Below are 19,777 nucleotides of genomic sequence, written 5' to 3' on the forward strand. Positions count from 1 at the left end.
ACCCATTGATAGATGAATCCAGCAGTTTATTTTTTGCTGCAGATTCAATTGCAACATGCCAAAGGGAATTGGACGAATACTTGATTCAGGAATACTTGATTCACGAATACTGCATGACTTTGGGAAAGAGCTTGAGAAATGGGATTGATTGGAGACACAGGAGACCGCAGATGCTGGAATCTGGAGCAACAAACAATCTGCTGGAGGAACTCAGCGGGTCAAGTAGCATCTGTGGGGGTGGGGGGGTGGGGAAGGAATTGTCGATGCTTCTGGTCAAAACCCTGCATCAAGGTTAAGAGTGGAGAGGGAAGGTAGCCAGTTATGAAGAGGAGAGCAGGAGGGAAGAGACTGGGGTCAGTGGGTGATTGGTGGACCAAGGTAGGGTGAAGTATGAAGGGCAGATCAAGCCAGGTAGGGGAGGGGGTGGGAGAGGTGGAGTTGGGAGACAGAAGCAGGAGGATGAGAGATAGTTAGTTAGAGATAGGTAGATAGAGAGATAGAGAAGGGAGGGTAAAGGTGGAGACAGCTGGGAGGGTGATAAGCAGGAACACAAAGGATACCAGTGCTGGAATCTGATGAATTGGACAATGCTTTTAAATGGCAGGCAAAGTGTTCTCTTTCCCTGCCATAACATTCTCCAATCTATAACCAATGCAAAAATCCTGTGAAGGACAATTACTATATTGTATGTGCTATATAAAGACCTGTTACTGTGATAAGAAATTTTCTGTGAGATTACAGTAATGTAAGTGAACAGCAGATGGCTGTGATATACAATGGTGCATCTTGGAATACTGCACAAGTGTTGAAATATGAGGCTAAAAGTATTTGTTTTTGTTTAAAACAGCATTCTTAGTTCTGCTGAGTGCATTATTGAGTCATACAGTCTGGGATTTGATCCCCGGATTAGTTGGCCTCATCTGGGAATTAGGAACTACCATGTAGAACAGGGCATTGCGTCCAACAGAGACAATGCTAGTAATAAGTCTGACACGAGCCTTATCCCACTAACTTCTCACCTAACTCCATCAGGACGTCCTTCTAGAACATAAGGACACAGGAAAATTGGAGCAGGAACAGTAATTTATAGATGATTTTCCTGGAGGGGTGCAAATAGAGGAGGATGAGTGGGAGCAGTAGGGAGGGGAAAAAGTCACAGTTGAACCATGAAATGCAAAACTCGGCACTCGCTGGAACTTGAAGTAAAAAATACGTAACAGGTAGCAAATGTGGAGAGAGAAAACCTGGATAATGTTATACATGGATTACCTCACATCAGCCTCGGGACAATATTGAATTTAACAATTTCAGAAACTACTATTTATTGACTCCAGCTCTGTGTTCAGTACCATAATTCCAAGCAAACTCATCTCCAGACTCTTAGACCTAAGACTCAACACCTCCCTTTGCAAATGGATCCTTGGGTTCCTGACGAACAGACCACAATCAGTAAGGATAGGCAGCAACATCTCCGCCACAACTATCCTCAACACTGGTGTCCCACAAGGCTCCATCCTCAGCCCTCAAATTTACTCCCTATACACTCACAACTGTGCAGCCAGATTCTGATCTAACTCCATCTACAAGTTTGCAGGTGACACCACCGTAGTGGGCCGAATCTTAAATAACAACGGAGTACAGGGAGGAGGTAGAAAGCCTAGTGGCATGGTGTCATGACAACAACCTTTTCCTCAATGTCAGCAAAACAAAAACGCTTGTTATTGACTTCAGGAAGCAGGGCAGAGCACATGCTCCTCTTTGCATCAATGGTGCTGAGGTGGAAATAGTTGAGAGCTTCAAGTTTCTGGGAGAGAACATCACCAAAAGCTTGTCCTGGTCCAACCACGTATACGCCATGGCCAAGAAAGCTCACCAGCGCCTCTACTTCCTCAGAAGTCTAAGGAAATTTGGCATGTCCCTGTTGACCTTCACCAATCTTTATAGATGCACCATAGTAGGCATCCTATCCGGATGCATTACAGCTGGGTATGACAACTGCTCTGCCCGAGACTGCAAGAAACTGCAGAGAGTTGTGGACACAGCTCAGCACATCACAAAAACCAGCCTCCCCTCCATAGACTCTGTCTACATTTCTTACTGTTTCAGAAAAGCAGTCAACATAATCAAAGACCCCTCTCACCCCAGATATTCTCTCTTCTCCCCTCTCCCATCAGACAGAAGATACAAAAGCCTAAGAGCATGTACCACCAAGATCAAGGACAGCTTCTATCCCGCTGTTATAAGACTATTGAGTGGACTTTTGACCTCAATATCTACCTCATCATGGTCTCGCACCTTATTGTGTGCCTGCACTGCACTTTCTCTATAACTGTAACACTATATTCTGCATTCTGTTATTGCTTTTCCCTTGTACTACCTCAATGTACTGATGTTGTGAAATGATCTGCTTGGATGGCATGCAAAACAAAGTTTTTCAAAGTACCTCGGTACATGTGACAATAATAAACCAACTACCAATTCCAAATCAGACATTTTCATTCTGACATAAACAGAAGTGGCTGGTTATCTGAAATTGTTAAATTCAATATTGAGCTCTGAAGCTGCAAAGTACCTGGATGAAAGATAAAGTTCTGTTCCTCAAGCTTATGTTGGGCATTGTTGGAACAGTGTTCGAGGTCAAAGACAGGAAGGTCAGAATGGTAGTTGGATAGAGAATTAAAGTGGAATTAATGCAGCTCCTTGTCTTATGCCTGGGCATGTTACAATTCTCAGAATTCAATTTTGAATTTCGCAATTTCAGATAACCAGCCTTTCCTGTTCATGCCAGAGTTGGCCAGTTATGATGAAGGTTGATCCAACTGTAAGAGTAACCCAATTTTTCTCTCTCCAGAGATGCTGCCTGATCTGCTGGGTATAATCAGCATTCTATTTCAGATTTCCAGCAACTGCTGTGTCCGGTGGAGTCGGAATCCTTCAATATTCAAGGTGAAGGTTAACAGATATTTGAAATACAAGGGAGTCAGGGGCATGTGGAGTGTGTGGGACAATGGTGTTGAAGCCAAGATTGCATCAGTCAAGACATAATATATCGGCAGAAAAGTCTTGAGGGGCTGATCAGCTTACACCTGTTCCTTTTCCTTATGTTCTTGTGTCCTGCATCTCAGAGTTCCTGTTTGGTTCACTTTCACTCCAACTACCTTCATACATCTTCCTCTATTTTCACTTCTCTGGCATGGATCGGCTATGATTAACTAGGATCCATTCCCGTCTCTTTGAAAGCACCAAAAGCAAATGTGTCACTGGGACAACCTTGGTTTCCACCCAATCACAGTTCTTACCTCTTTTCTTGCCACCACTCCCCATTATTGCAATTTGAAACACACTTGTTTTCTCACCTTTTTGGTTCTGATAAAGGTTATTGACCTGAAACATCAACTTTGAGTGTTCTCTGCAGATACTGCTTGACCTATGGAGTCTCCCCAGCATTTTCTGTTTTTATACCAAATAATCTTTCTCAAATAGATTCTGTGGCTTTATTTCAAAGATCAAGGGAATCATTCCTCTATCCTGAATCATTCCTCAATAAATGGTTCTATAACACGTTATTGAGCCATTATAGCATAGAACCATAGAGAACCATAGAACAATACAGCACAGAAAACAGGCCATTCGACCCTTCTAGTCTGTGCCAAAACGTTATTCCGCTAGTCCCACTTCCCTGCACCCAGTCCATAACCCTCCAGACCTCTCCCGTCCTTATATCTATCCAATTTATTCTTAAAGCTTAAGAGTGAGCCTGCATTTACTACATCAGGTGGCAGCCCGTTCCACACTCCCACCACTCTCTGAGTGAAGAAGTTCCCCCTAATGTTCCCCCTAAACCTTTCCCCTTTCACCCTAAAGCCATGTCCTCTCATACTTATCTCTCCTAATCTAGGTGGAAAGAGCCTACTCACATTAACTCTGTCTATGCCCCTCATAATTTTGTAAACCTCTATCAAATCTCCCCTCATTCTTCTACACTCCAAGGAATAAAGTCCTAACCTGTTCAATCTTTCCCTGTAACTCAACTCCTGAAGACCTGGCACCATTCTAGTAAATCTCCTTTGCACTCTTTCAATCTTATTGATATCCTTCCTATAATTAGGTGACCAGAACTGCATGGCTATGGGAGCTTTCTCTACAAAAATTGGCTGCTATGTTTCCTACATTACAACAGCTACTGCACTCCAAAAGTACTTCATTGGCTGCACGGCTTCTTGGGCTGCCCTGAAAGGGGACAGGGAAGGCACTACAGGAATGTAAATGTTTTACTTATAAAAATATTGGATATGAAGCAAAAAAGTCCAACTGACAGGCAAGAATTATTCACCTGAGTAACAAAAAAGTGTATTTGCTTTCTGATTGGTGTTGAAAGGTGGTGGGTGGTGAGGGTGAATGTGTTGGGTGACCAAGTAGGAGGAGTGTGGAGATGAAGCCATTCGAACCAAGAGGTCATGTGGTAACGTCTCTGGAAATGTGTCCAAGTGTTGTATGGAGACATATAGCAACATTCAATCCCTGGGTCTATGGTGAATTAGTCACTCATCAAAGTGAGTAATTTTGATTTTGGTCAAAGTGAGAGTTGTGCATCAGCTGCCTGACAAACATACACAGTGACAGTAGATGACATCTTTGACAATACAGTGTCTAACCACCTACTTTGACATTCAACAATGTCTTCATTGCTGAATCCTCACCATTAACAGTCTGGGATTATCACTGGCTAGGAACTTAATCAGATCACCCACATAAATATTATGGCTACAAGAGCAAGTCATAGGCTGGGTATCCTGCAGTAAATGATGCAGCTCCTGACATCCCTAAACCTTTCCACAACTTGCGAAGAACAGCAGGATTTGTAGAATATTCTCCACTTATTCGCATGAGTGTAATTCCGACAGCATTAAAGAATCTCAACACCATTCAGGACAAAGCAATCGTTTCAATAGGTTCCCCATCCATCAGCCGAAGCATTCACTCCCTCCATCAACATCAAATGTATATTGCTAGAAACACTGAAACATAGAAAAATAGGAGCAGGAATAAGCCATCACATCCTTCAAACCTACGCTGCCAGTCAGTGCATGTTGAGTCTCCTCAGCATTTTTGTTTTGTTTTTATACTAGATAATCTCTCTCAGGTGGAAATAAGAGATTCTGTGATATTATTTCAAAGAGCAAGGCAGCTTTTCCTCTATCCTGACCAAGGTTTGTTCCCCAGTCAACATTTCTAAAGCAATTCAAACATAATGAATTCTAGTTCTCAAGAAGATTCTTATCAGAACTTTTCCTTGAATACTAGTATTGATTGAAAGAAGGCTGAAAATGTCTGTATCTCTGGAATGGCCATCGACAAAGCACGGCCAAATTATGACTTCTACTATCATGATGAACAAGGGCAGTTGGGACCATCACCATCTGCAGGTTCCCCTCCAAGTTACACATCATTCTGACTTGGAAATGTATCACTGTTCTTTGTTGCTGGGTCCAGCTCCTACAGCTCCCTACTCAACAGCACCATGAGAGTACTTTCAATGCAGCCACTGCATTCCCTAAGGTAATAAGTGATGGACATTAAATGCTGGCCTTGCTAGTGATACCCATGTCTAATAAAACAGTCAGACATTTCCCTAGATGCACAACAGGCTGCCAGTCCACTCTCATTAGCTTTTTACCACTTTCAAAAAGTACCAATCACCCCCAATGCCTAGGGGAAAAATCTGGCAAACTGAGTTTTAAAATTGCCTCTGCTATAGGGAGAATGAACACAATTATTTTAAGATGGCTGGGACTGATAATCAGCTGGTACACATTTCAAATTTGAAGTTGGCAACATCTGGAAATAGAAATAAATAATTAACTAATAAAAAATGGAATATTGGCTCATAATCTAAGCCCCCAAAGGCTTCGCTACCATTAGATCTCACAGTGTAGTTCAAGCTTAGTGTTGTGTTACTGACGGTGTGGAGGTAATTGGTTTTAAACAAATGGGAGAAAACACACCAGAAACTGATTGCTCTGTTTACTTCACATTCAATTCTTGTGGACTTGGACCTCCCTTTGCATTTTTCAGTTTTGCAGACAGGAGCATATTTAATTATTTATTTGGCAGTTACAGAAAATAAATGGTTCTGTGCATTATCATTAAAATTGTCCAACAAAGAGAAGCCAAATTAAAACTGACAAGCACAAAATAGTCCAACTATAGCAGTATGTTACAATGGAGTAGACCATTTGGTTTCTTTAGTCTGCTCCACCGTTCAATAAACCATGGCCGATCTGATTATAAACTCAACACTGCATTTCTGCCAACCTTTGCTAACTGTTCACTCCCTTGCTTAGAGTCGTAGAGCGATACAGCACGGAAACAGACCTTTCAGCCCAACTCGTCCATGCCAACCAAGTTGTCTACTTGAGCTAGTCCCACTTGCCTGCATTTGGCCCATATCCCTCAAAGCCTTTCCTGTCGATGTACCTACCTAAATGTCTTTTACGCTTAATTGTACCCACCTCCACAGCTTCCCCTGGCAGCTCGTTCAATATATCTGCCACCCTCTATGTGAAAAAGTTGCCCATTAGGGTTCTTTAAACTTTCCCCTCTCACCTTGAAACTATGCCCTCTAGTTTTAGACTCCCCTACCCTGGGAAAAAAAACTGATCATTTATCTTACATACTTCTATAATATAAAGCATCTGTTTACTTCTGTACTAAAAATATTCAAAGACTCTGCCTTCCTCACCCTATGAAGAAGGAGGTTCCAAAGACTAATGACACAGTAAGAGAAATAAAGTTGCCTCATCTCAGTTTGAAATCAATAACCCCTTACTTTTAAACAGAGACCCTTAGTTTTAGATTCTCTCATAAAGGGAAATACTCTCTACAGGATGTGGTTCCAATGAAGAGAGTGCAGAAGAGATTCACCAAGATGTTGCCTAGATTGGAGGACCTTATTTGTAGGGGGAGATTGCATTGGCTGGGCTTCTTTTCCCTGAAGTTAAGGAGGCTGGGAGCTGAGCTGATAGAGGGCAGATAATCAGAATCTTTTCCCCAAGGTACTGGTATCAAAAGCCACAGGGCATAGGTTTAAGGTGAGAGGAAGGAGATTTAAAGGGGATCTGAGGGGTAAGTTTTTCTTCACAGGGAGTGTTGATATCTGGAACTTGCTGCCAGAGGAGGTGGTAGAGGCAGATATAATCACTGTGTTTAAGAGACATTTTGACAGACACTTGAATGAGTAGGGTACAGAAGGATTCAAAGCTAATGCAGGCAAATGATAGTAGTGAAGATGGGCAAAAAGATTGCCATGAACGTGATAGGCTGGAGGGCTTACTTCTGTGCTGTACAACCCTCTGAATCTGTACATCCCCCTTGTCAAACCCCTCAGAATCTTTAATGTTTCATGTCGAGCGTTCCAAACATTTGATCCATAGGAGTATACTGGTTGAACCCATGCACAGTGGATCCTTCTCCAATAGAAGCATCTATCAAAAAAACCAGTGTTAAACTATTGTGTCCCTATCACATCTTGCAGATGGTGCAAAGGTTTTGGGGTGTCAAGACTTGGGTCATTCACCTCTGGATATCCAGCCTCTTGTCTGTTTCTGTAGCTATATGTTTGACAGACTTAAGTAGGCAAGCATAGAAGGATACAGACCTAAAGCAAATGGGACTAATGTAGATGAACAAAAAGGTCGGCATGGACATTGTGGGTCAAAGGGCCTTTTTTCTGGGCTGTAGAGCTCTATGACTAAATGTTACAATGGTATGCAAGACAAGTTTTTCACTGTACCTTGGTACAAGTGACAATAATAAATCAATACCAATACCTTGCCTTGTGTTTGGGGAGGGCCAGTGGTACAGCAAGTAGAACTGCTGCCTCACAGTGCCAGAAACCTGGTTCAATCCTGACCTCTAACGCTGTCTGTGTGGAGTTTGCACGTTCTCCCTGTGACTGTGTGGGTTTCCTCCAAGTGCTTCAGTTTCTTCCCACATTCCAAAGACGTGTGGGTTGATCGGTTAATTGGCCGGTCTAAATTGCAACTAGTGTGTTGGTGAGTGGTGTAATTTGAGGGGAGTTGATAATAATGCGGGGAGAATAAAAAACAGGGATTAATGTAGGATTAGTGTGAATGGGTAGTTGATGGTGTCGAGTCAGTGCGCTGAAGGGCCTGTTTTCATGTTGTATCTCTCTATAACTCAGTGACTTCTACGAATTGTGGTAACTTGGAAAGGTTAGTAAGCAAGTTTGTTTCAGGGGGAAAATACAGCTTAAACTTTTAAATATTTTTAAAAATACTTAAATATGCAATTAATTCCTGTATATGGAGTGTTTAACCTCAGTAACTAAGGTGTTTTTATCAATTCAGAACCTTTGACGCTCTTCAGGTCATTTCTCCAAAATAGGGACCTCGAATAGTAGAATCATAGAGCAGTTACAGCACAGAAGGAGGCCATTTGGCCCATTGTGTCTGAGGTAGCTCTCCACCAAAACAGTTCACTAATTCTAATCCCCCAGCCCTTTCTCTGTGGATTCACTCTGGATTTATTCAATTCTCTTTTGAAGGCTACAATGGAACCTGTCTCCGTCGCAACTGCAGGCAGTGCTCTCCAACAAGCTGTGTAAACAAAAATTCCACATGTAGGTCTTAATTTTCTTCGTCTTTATTTCATTAAGGACATCTAGTCCTTAACCTTTCCACCAAAGGGAACAGCTCCAACTACCCATTCTGTCCAGACCCATCCTCATTTTATTTGCTTCTATCAGATCTCCCCTCAGGTTTATCTTCTCCAAAGAAAACAGTCCCAGCCTTTCTTTCTATCCTTGTAACTATGGTTGTTCATCCCAGGAATCATTCTCATAAAACATTTATGGACCCTCTGTAATGCCTTTCTTATATTGTGGTGAGTGGAACTGAACACTGTACCCCAGCTGAGACCGGACCAGTGCTTTATAAAGTTTCAGCACGGCTACCCTACTTTATGCTTTAACAAATAAAACCTAGAAATGTTCATGGAGATTTCAGAGAATGCATATGCTGGAATATGGAGCAACAAATAATCTCCTGGAGGAACTCAGTGGGTCAAGCAGTGTCTGTAGCAAGAAAGGAATTGTCGATGTTTTAGCTCGAAACCCATCCTCCCACAGATGCTCCTTGACCCGATGAGTTTCTCCAGCAGATTACTTGTGGCTCCAGAATTGTGTATGCCTTATTAAGTGCTTTCTGAATCTGTACTTTCAATGATTTGTGCACCCATTCCCCAGGTGTGTCTGCTCCAGCATCCCTTTTAGAACAGCATCCTTTATTCTATACTGTCTCTCCTCATCCTTCCAACTAAAGGGTATCATCTCACAATTCCCTGCATTAAACTTCATCAGCCATGTGTCTGCCCATTCCAATGGCCTGTTTGTATCCTGCTGTAATCTGTCAGTACCCTTTTTGGAATTTATAATACTGCCAAACTAACTCCTAAATGTTCCTCTACCTAAACTCAGTACGTACTCTATTCTCTAGAAACGGATACAGCAACACTTTCTTCCTTGTTGGAGCAGAAACATTCTGCCCTAGAAACATTTATCTTGGACATATTTTAGAAAATCTTCACCCTCTCTGTCCTTAACACTATTACCATCCCAGTTTATTTTTCGCACTTCTCAATTTCCCTGCAGTTTGATTCCCGATATCTCCTCCACAGTTTGGTGACTTATAGAATACACCCAACAGTAGAATGCTCCCCCTATTACTTCTTAACTCTAACCAAACAGATTCTGTCTTTGTTTCCCTCTGCAACACCCTCTTTCCCACACTGTAATATTTTCTTTAATCAATGTGAAATTTCATGCAATGCCAGCAAGTTTTGCACTGTACCGTACTTCTGGATATGACAATAATCTTGACTTTATTTGACTTGACTCCTCCTTTCTTCCTTTTCCCACCTGTTCTGAACGCTTTGTATCCATGAACATATATTGCCCAGAACCTGCCCCTTTTTGATCCAAGCTCCTGTTATCATCACCACATCACATTCCCACTCGACTACCCATCCCTGCAGTTCACCAAACTTATATATCATGCTCCGCATATTCATATAAATGCACAATAAGCCAAATTTGGTTGCTGTTTCATTTCTATTTTCACTAACTCCAGTAAAATCCTTACACTGACTTAATCCTGTGTGAACTGCCTTTTCTACTTCTCTTTGACTTTTTGCTTTTAATTATATCTTATCGCCTTTCCTTATTCTGACTCCATTTGTGATCTTGTGATCTTGTGACTCCATTTGCTGGTATGCTGTCATGCTTAAGTGCTCTTTCTCTTTCCGATACACTCTGGTTGTCATTACACCTGACCCCTACTTTTTATTTCCAGTTTAGCTTTTTTCCCTTCTGATTCTACCCCTGGGTTCCCATCCCCTGCCAAACTAGCTTAAACCCTTCCCAACTAACACCCTACCCCATGGGGATGTTGGTCTCAATCCTGTTGATGTGCAACCTACCTGGCTTGTAGAGGCCTCATCTCCCCTAGAAATGATCCCAGTTCTTCAGGAATCTAAACCCCTCCCAGCTCTCCAGGAATACGTTCATCTGCTTTATCTTCTGCACTCACAAACATGTGGCACTGGTAGTTACCTGGAGATTACTACCCATGAGGACCTGGTTTGTATCCTAGCTCCCCAAACCCTTCCTTCACACCCTCATTGATACCAGAGAGTGGCGAGTACTTGGAATACACTGCTTGAGAGAGTGGTCGAAGCAGAGAAACAGAGTCACTGACAGCATTTAAGAAGTGTCTAGATGAGCACTTGAATCACCTTGGAATAGAAGGCTATGGGCCAAGTGATGGAAGATGGGATGAATACGAATGGGTATCCACTGGTCGGTATGGATGTGATGGGCTGAATGGCCTGTTTCTAAGCTGTGTGATTCTACGACTCTCTCATGATTTAAACAAATTCTTGATAATGACTGACAATGATAAATTGCTATAATGCATTACTAAAAGGCTTGAATGTTATCCAGATAGTCCTTTCGAAGTAGAGTCCCAGAGGGATTAAAATAAGAAATATTTCATGCTTTTTATCAGTAGAGAGTTAAAAATAGCTTCAAAAACATGCATCATTGAGAATACTTCAATGTTTTTTTTCCCAAAAAATCTATATTTCTTTATTCTCCCAATGCTGGACAAATGCTGCAAACTCATCATTCTGCAGAAATAACATTAAAGACATAACCATCATTTTCAATGAAAAACATTTCTTCTTTCTGGGTTCTGCTGAAGCTGGATCTTTTAATATGTTACTGGGGCCAGTAGGGGGCTGTGGTTTCTGCTCTCTGACTCTCTCTCTTCGCCTTCTCTCTTTATATATCAAACAGCAGCGGTCTTGCTCACAATTCAGTTCAGTTTAGCAACCTGGAGAGATGTCGGCTGATCTTAAGCTTAAAGCTGTAAATGGTTCTGCAAGTTCCCTACATGAACATGAAGCATTTTCTCCTACAACTATACCGCCTCTGTCTAAAATGGAAGCCAATGTTGTGGTACTGGGGGCAGACAATGTTGGAAAATCTGGTAAGTTTATCAGTCAACAGAAGCAAAATGCAATGTTTGCCCAGTTCAGTTTTTAATCATATTGCTTCTGCTTTGCAGCTTTAACTGTTCGCTTTTTAACAAGAAGATTCATTGGTGAATATGGAGATATAGGTAAACATTTTACATAAAATCTTTCATTTTGTTTCAAAAAAACTTTTTTTGTTGTTGAAGGACTGTTTATATGAAGTTTATTTGAATTCTAGAATCTGTCTACAATCACAATGTGACTGTTGCTGGGAGACAGGTTGCTTTCAATATTTGGGATTCCCCTTTTGCTCAGGTAAGACTTTTTAGTGTTTAAATCTCTGAATACCTCGACTGTTTTCTATTATGACCCGCTATGACACAACAGTTAAAACAGAACCTTCCAAAGAGGACTGTTTTTAATTTTACTGATGCTACCAGCTCTTTGGTTCCTTTAGACTCTTGTCATGCCTTTATATTGGAAGCCAGCACTATCTTAGAGCTGCTAGAAAATTAACCAGTTCCTAACTACTGTAGTCACACATATAATTGCTTTACCTCCCATGTTGTAAATTACTGCCGTGATTCATTATCCTCTTAATAAAATTGGCTCCATCATTTTATTTGGCTTTATAATTCCTGGTGATTTAGCGGGTGAATCCAGCACAATACATTTGTTCCATGTTCTGCATGGGTAAGGGAGAGGTACTCTAGTTCACTGTGACTGAGGAGTAAGCCAACTCAAGCTAGGTGGAGTTCATTGCCATATAAGTACGGAGAGGTACAGATAAAATGAAAAGCTTGCTTGCAGCAGCATCACAGACACGTAGGTATTGACAACACACAGAACATGAATTATACATAAATTATACCAGACAGGAAAAAATGACTGTGCAAAACAAGATATCAGTGCAAAATAAACAATCAGAGACAAGTCCACAGTAGTGCAAGAGGTGGTCTGTAGTGTTCCGTTGCAGAGGTCAGGTTAGGGTTGTGCAGGTTGGTTCAAGAATCTGATGGTTGTAGGAAAGTAGCAGTTCCTGAACCTGGTAGTCTGAGACTTCAGGCTTCTGTACCTCTTGATTGAACTTCTGCACTCCACACACAGACAATTAACCATGGAAAGCTGGAACTTCCTTTGTGTTTTACCATGCTTTTCCACAAACACAGCTATTTTATTGTTAACCTTGGCGCTGAAATACTTGTCAAGGCATGGCACACATCCAGAGATCCAATAAACTCCCTAGAAAATATTAGGAACTGTCCATTCAAGAGCAAGTTAACTTTTAACAGCATGATAAATTTTAGTTACTTCCAACAGACCTCTTTGGCATAAAACTCTACTTTTAAGAATTCAAATTTCAATTATTGTTGGATTTTTAAAAAAACTTACATTACTCTCTCTCTCATCTCTCTCTCTCAATCCCATTTGTTTTTCCATGTTTTTATTTTGCTTTCAGTACATGACTTACAATGAAATGCTCTAGTGTATGTACATGAAGAATAGCCAAATGGGTGATGGAGAAAGATTGCCAGTACCCACGGAACTGTAGCCCGGGGAGAGGTAGTACTTCAAGGAAGAATGGGATGGAAATGAGGCAGGAACCAAAAGTAAAGAGTTTGGAATAACTCAACTCTCTTGTTTTCTTTAAAGGATCGACTGAATAATAACAGTGGAAAGGAGAAACGGATCCAGTGGGCAGACGGCTTTGTGCTGGTTTACAGCATCTGTGACCGAGCCAGTTTCAACATAGTCCGACAACAGATCCAATTTATCAAGTCAATGAAAGATTACCCTGGCACAGACCGAGCTCCCATCGTCATTGTGGGAAACAAGAGGGACCTGTGTCACCGCAGAACAGTCTCCAGTGAGGAGGGAAGACTCTTGGCTCTAGCAACCCACTGTGAATTTTGTGAAATCTCCGCTGCAGAAACTTACCATGGCGTGTTGGTGGTTTTCCATGGACTAGTGGACAGAATCAAGGAGTCCAAAATCCTGACTATCAGAAAACCAGCCGGGATAAAGAGCATTGTCCGGAGTATGTCTGCTGTGTTCACAAGAAGAAGAACAGATTCCTTGTGAACTTGTCATTGTATTCACAGCACAGCGCTGCATGTTTTAGCGCGGACTCTGCCTCAAGTTGTACTACTTCCTTAATCATAAGGTTTACATCTATGGCCACAGTTTATTTTAGCTTTGGGGATTTTTAGAAAGTAATTTTCTCCTTTCTCACTGTTTGTGAGGACTGGTGGAGCTAAATGTCAGACTGAAGCTAATGTGGGAGCCTAAATGATAAATGTGGCTAGTTTGCATTTGTAGCCTCTCCTCACCACACATGCACATATTATACAATGGATGGAGACCAAGCACAGGAACCTTTGCTAATCCCCTCCCCAATATCTTTTTCCTGGGACACTGAACTGCCTGTAGCTCCAGCACTGAGTGCAGATGAGTGATCAAATCTGATACGTGCTCCACTGTATGGGCCACTTCCCTCTAACCCTTTAGGATATTGCCTCAGATGGTTTGGCATTGAAAGACTGGCCCATTTTCCCTTGATCTTGTTGAACTTTTGGATACAAAGACCCTTACCTTCCTCATCAATTAAGGGTGCTGGTTGCTTGGCGACCATGAAATCCATCTGCTTTAAACCAGGTGAATGTTAGGTTTTCTAAGAGTGTGATATTAGGTTTTATTCTGCCCAAATGAAAGCTTCCCAATACTTCCTAGTCAATACCTCACCACTCATGTGGGAAGGCTGTGTATTGTTGAAACTGAATTGGGCATTTGTAGTGTCACATAAATGACTTACATCATAAATGAATATTTTTATTTGCTTATTTGATAATTCACATTATTTTTTTCTACAGTCACTTCCTGTGAAGTGTTAACCATGAGTTGTAGAGACCATTGCATTGGGTTCCTCTTCTCTGATGAATGGATGAAGTGGTTTCATTAAGCTACTCAATGATGTTCAGGCTATGCCATTCTCTTACTCACTCTTGAAGCCATTCACTATCCCAATGGCAAGGTCATGGTGAGAAAACCCATTCAACCCACCCTCCTCCATTCCAAAGGATGCAGCTTCTCAACAAACTCATTGCTACATCGAATTGTTTCATGAATAATTGCAGGGATTTTACCACCACTGGTCTGTCTGGGTATTCACTCCTCACATTAGTCAGAGATCAATGGATTTTTAGATATTAAGGGAATCTAAGAATATCGGGTTTGTGCAAGTAAGTCACACTGAGGTAAAAGATCAACAATGATCTTAATGAATGGAACAGGGACAAGGAGCCAAAAGGACTACTGTTCCTACTTCTCATGTCCTACTCTTCTCACGCATTTTACAGAATGGTCACAACATTGGAAAGAGGCTATTCAGCCCCTCGAGTCCATACTGGCAACAGGTATGAGCAATCCATCTAGTGTCAATCCCCACCCTCTCCCCATAGCTCTGCAAATTTTTTCCTCTCAGATTCTTTTTCCTTTTGAATGCTACAATTGAATCTGCCTCCTAAACTATTGCTGGAAATGCATTCCAGACCTTAACCAGCCACTTTATGTAAAAAAGGTTTATTTGTATAAAGAAGAACTCTGTGACTGCAGCCTCGATTGTACTTTGACAAAATCAGTTTAATTTATAGTATTCCAGCATTATCCTTTCCAATCTATGACTATCTGATATATCATGAGCTTGAATAATCGATCCGCTTCCAAATATTAATCTTAACTCATTGATACACACTCATTCTCGTTCATTTGAAATATATCAAATTCTTGGTCACAAACACTACAGTGGTTCCAATACACCTAGGTTAAACCAAGTTATCTTCTTGGACATTTGTCTTGGATATTTACTTCCTTGGATATTTGTGTTGTTCTTTAGCCCTGGGCAATGGTGTTCAGCCAGAAGTTGGGTTTGTTCCCGATGGACAAGATATTGGGATGACTCCAGTTGCTATTTCCAAGACTGTGAAGGAAATTATGGTTGATCCAGGCAAATGGGCAAGGGGTTGGGAAGGAAGAAAGAAAATTGGAGGCATCTTTTCATCCAAAGACTAATCAGGTGGTAGAAGAGCAGGGAAGTGAATGGAAATGAGTGTGTTAGTGGGGTTCAGAAGATGGTGAGAAGGTGGGTTGTTTAATCCATATAAAAGGGATGGGCTTTACAGGCCTAATGACCTTTTCTCCTCTCTCTAAGATTCTTATGCTGACTTGAGAAGGACTGTTGTGCTGAGAGGATGCCCAGGTTTCCTGCAAATGTTCAACCAACTTTGAACTTCAGCTTGATATTAAACAGTATGAGAAAAACACATTTATCTTCAAACAGTTTCTGCTTGGATCTCTACAACCTATTTATGGAATCTGGTCAAAGTTGAACAGCACATATGAAATGACTGTAGTAATAATCTATTAAAATGTTAAATGTAACTTTTTATACTGTAAATACACAAGTTTTTATGCACAGTGTGTGTGAGGCTTTATCCAGAAGTTTATTTTATTCAGTGTGCTTCTGAGACTACTGTGTTAACAATAAATGTTGTTTCTTGGGGAAAAAAATGCAGCCAATACCTTCCTTTTCTCTTGAACCTTGTGTGATAAACAAATTTCAGACTCTGTGTTGGGAGAAGTGTGAATTTCCCTGTGAAAATTGAGTGAGCAAAGCCAAAAGTCAGCCAACAGGTCTTGGCTTCCATCTCTAGTCTGTCCTGAGTAAACTGATCTTTGACTCTGCACTAGCCAAGGGCAGGAGGGCTGAAGGGGTATAACTGCAGGTGGCACACTGGCACAGCAGGTAGTGCTGCTGCCTCACAGCTCCAGGGATCTGGGTTCAAACCTAACCTCAGGAGCTGCCTGTGTCAAATCTCCCTGTGACTGCATGGGTGTCTTCTGAGTGCTCTAGTTTCCTCCCACATCCCAATGATGGACTACTGTAAATTATGCTTAAGTATAGTTAAGTGGCAAAGGAATTAAAGGGAAGTTGATGAGTCTGTGCAAGAGAAAATAGGTTGCAGGGGTACAAGGAAGTGAGGAAGTGGAAATGTGAGTGACAGGATTGCTTTGTTGGGAACTACATGGATCTCATGGGCTGAGGTGCCTCTTTCTGTGTCATAAGGGTGAAACAAAATCACTCTCTGTACACTTTCTTCTATAAAGTTTGGCATAGAAAATGCTGGAACTACTCAGCAGGTCCGTCAGCCTCTGTGGAGAGAGAGAGATGGAGAGTTAACATTTCAGATGGATGAACTGATCTGATGAAAGCTCAGCCATCTAAAACATTATCTCTCTCGCCACAGAGGCTGCCTAACCTGCTGAGTATTTCCAGCATTTCCTGTTTTATTTCATACTTACAGCATCTGCAGAATTTTATTTCTGTTTTGTGTCCGACACTAGAGGGCAGGGATTGGGTTGGGAAGGGGCAATGGGGGAGCTGTGATGCCTCCTGCAGTTCAGCAGCTGTTATTCTCCATGATGGCCACTAATCAGGCACTGTAAGGTTCTTCTGCTCCAGATTCCAGCATCAGCAGTCTCTTGGGTCTCCGTAAATTTATTCCCAACTGGTGGATCATCGTTCACATGAGATAGGTCCCTCGGAGGACGATGTCACCTGTCTACGACAGTGATTCACCAGTATGAACCAGGAATAGAATAGTTCCACCATAAGGACAGGCCGCACAGACTGGACAGATGACCCTTTGCATATTGAAGAACAGGGAGCGATCTAATCAAAGTCTAATCAAAGATTATTAAGGGACTTGACAGGGTAGACTACAGGAAACTATTTCCTCTGGTGATGGGAGTTGGACTGAGGGAGGAGGCTGGACAAGGGACTTAATGAGGTCCTGCACTGTCTGGTCCACTCACGGGTGACTGCAAGAACTACTTCTTTATGGAAAGCACAGAGAAAATATGTAATTCTCTCCCCTCACGTTGCCAGTTTGTCTGAGGGTCGAGTTGTGGGTGAGTTTCATCTGAAAGGTTCAGAACTGAGGTTGGTAGATTTTTGTTGGGGAGGGAACTGAAGGTTTGGTGGACAAGCAGAGGTGAGACATAGATCTCCCACATTCCAACTGAATGCAGAGCCGACCTGAGCTGGTGAATGGCTTCTTCCTGTTCATACATGAAGCACAATTTGATAAATTGTCACCATTTTCAGACTGGCCTTATAAGGAAGTGAACAGAAGATTATGTTGCATTAGATAAAGAGAGACATGAGCAGACTCATGCAGTGTATAAATTCAATTGAATAGCTTATATGCTGGGCAATTTTATGTAATATTAACCACTACACCTATTATTAGTTAAGTGGGCAACTATAAATTAAAAGAAAATTATTTCCTTTTTTAAATCTGTTGGGATAGAGATCTGCAACCCTAAACAGAATTGTTCTCACTGTTTGTTCCCTTCTGAGAGCTCGACCCGGACAGGATGTATACAGCTCAGCTGTAAATCCATTTGCTCTAATGAACTGTCCTGTACTGTAAAACAAACCCATGACCTCAATCAAATTATGGCAGTGAGATGTCCCCAGTCTAAAGCTACCATATACAATTGGAAAATGTTAATCAATGACATTCAAATCATTGGTCAAGTTATATGTGAGATGATTGAACAGAGATTACATAAAGTCCAGCAGCACAGATAAAGGTTATTTAGTTCAACTGGTCTCTACTACCTTTTATACTGATTATTTCATTCGGTCCTTTCGGTATATTTTATTTATCTTTCCCTAAGTTTCCCTGCTATCTAACCCTAAAAACCACTGTCTGTTTAGCATTTCTCTTGAATTTTTTAATGGATTTATGAGTAGCTATTCTATATTCATCAATCCTAAAAGTAACATGATAACTTCATTGATCCATTTCATCAGTGTAGACTCATTCTGAAATGGGCCATTATTCAGGGATGAGGCAACCATTCAGGTTGAGCCCTTCTCCCACAGTAAAACGTGTATCAAGAACAAGTGAGACACAAAATGTAATGTACCTATGCATGTTGACAGTGGCTAAGGGCTAAGGAAAGCTCATCGGAGTGAGTTCACATGTCTGCCTGTGTGTTCTCAATGATTCAGAAACAGCTTCTTTCCTTCCACCATCAGATTTTTGAACGATCTGCAAACCCATGATCACAACCTCATTTTTCCTAATTTTTCTTGCACTATTTATTTATTTTTGTAATTTATAGATTGTTATGTCTTTGCACTGTACTGCTGCCACTAAACAACACATTTCACGTCATATGTCAGTGATAATAAATCTGACTCTGATCCTTTCTATTAATTGCATACTTCAATTTTAATAGTTTTGAGATGTTTCTGAGGGACAAAAGCATTTAAAACCTAACAAAGGCGTTAAAGCTTAGACGGGAGACCCAAGGTCCACTTCCAGCATGTCTTCAGTCAGTGGTCGGTCAAGATCTGAGGGGGAATTTTTTCACTCAGATGGTGGTTGAAGCCTGGAATGTGCTGCCTGAAGTTGTGATAGAGGCAGATACTCTACGTGATATAAGAAGCAACTGGACAAATACTTAAATGGCCAAGGTATAGAAGGCTACAGACCTAATATGGGTAAATGAGATTAGCGTAGAAAGCAGAGCAGGAGTAGGCCATTCAGCTTCACTATCCCGTATGATCATGGCAGATCATCAAGTCTGGCAATCTAACCTGACTCACCTTTGGATGTAGTACTATCCCGAGCCTCAGTTGTTATCTCTGGTTGTGTCGCTTCGTCCTTTGTACTCGTATGCAAGAAAGGAATATATAACTGTTGTAGTTCCTGCATTCAGTCATTAAATTTTAGCTATTGCTTATCCACCACCATGTCTTTTAATGAAGCCAAGTCACTCCTCATACCTTTATACTTACGTTTGATTTATAAGATAAGATGTCTTTATTAGTCACATGTACATTGAAACGCACAGTGAAATGCATCTTTTGCGTGGAGTGCTCTGGGGGCAGACCGCAAGTGTCGCCACGCTTCTGGCATCAACATAGCATGCCCACAACTTCCTAACCCATACATCTTTGGAATGTGGGAGGAAACCGGAGCACCCAGAGGAAATCCACGCAGACACATAGGGAGAACGTACAAACTCCTTACAGACAGCGGTCGGAATTGAGCCCGGATCGCTGGCGCTGTAATAGCGTTACGCTAACCACAACACTACCATCCCTAGGTTCAATCTGAACTACTTAAATTTCCACCTTCATGAAGAATTC

At 41.5% G+C, this 19,777-nt stretch overlaps 1 protein-coding gene across 1 annotated transcript; it reads left to right on the forward strand.

Annotated features, from left to right (window-relative positions):
- Positions 1 to 11,430: 11,430 nt before the first annotated feature.
- Positions 11,431 to 15,790, forward strand: si:dkeyp-59c12.1 (Ras-related and estrogen-regulated growth inhibitor-like protein). The gene is made up of 5 exons (XM_052040583.1): positions 11,431 to 11,567; positions 11,646 to 11,699; positions 11,792 to 11,868; positions 13,207 to 14,208; positions 15,761 to 15,790. The coding sequence occupies exons 1-4, from the start codon at positions 11,519 to 11,521 to the stop codon at positions 13,633 to 13,635; spliced, it is 609 nt and encodes a 202-aa protein (XP_051896543.1). The 5' UTR covers positions 11,431 to 11,518; the 3' UTR covers positions 13,636 to 14,208; positions 15,761 to 15,790.
- The last annotated feature ends 3,987 nt before the right edge of the window (positions 15,791 to 19,777 follow it).

This window comes from Pristis pectinata, chromosome 28 (genome assembly GCF_009764475.1).
Source record: "Pristis pectinata isolate sPriPec2 chromosome 28, sPriPec2.1.pri, whole genome shotgun sequence".
In the NCBI taxonomy this organism is placed as follows: domain Eukaryota; kingdom Metazoa; phylum Chordata; class Chondrichthyes; order Rhinopristiformes; family Pristidae; genus Pristis; species Pristis pectinata.

Bases quoted from the DNA above. Each gene is read 5' to 3' on its own strand.
- si:dkeyp-59c12.1 (XM_052040583.1), top strand. From the start codon at position 11,519: ATGGAAGCCAATGTTGTGGTACTGGGGGCAGACAATGTTGGAAAATCT. The intron at 11,700-11,791 runs GTAAACATTTTA...TTTGAATTCTAG, and splicing joins TGGTGAATATGGAGATATAG to AATCTGTCTACAATCACAAT. The intron at 11,869-13,206 runs GTAAGACTTTTT...TTTTCTTTAAAG, and splicing joins GGGATTCCCCTTTTGCTCAG to GATCGACTGAATAATAACAG.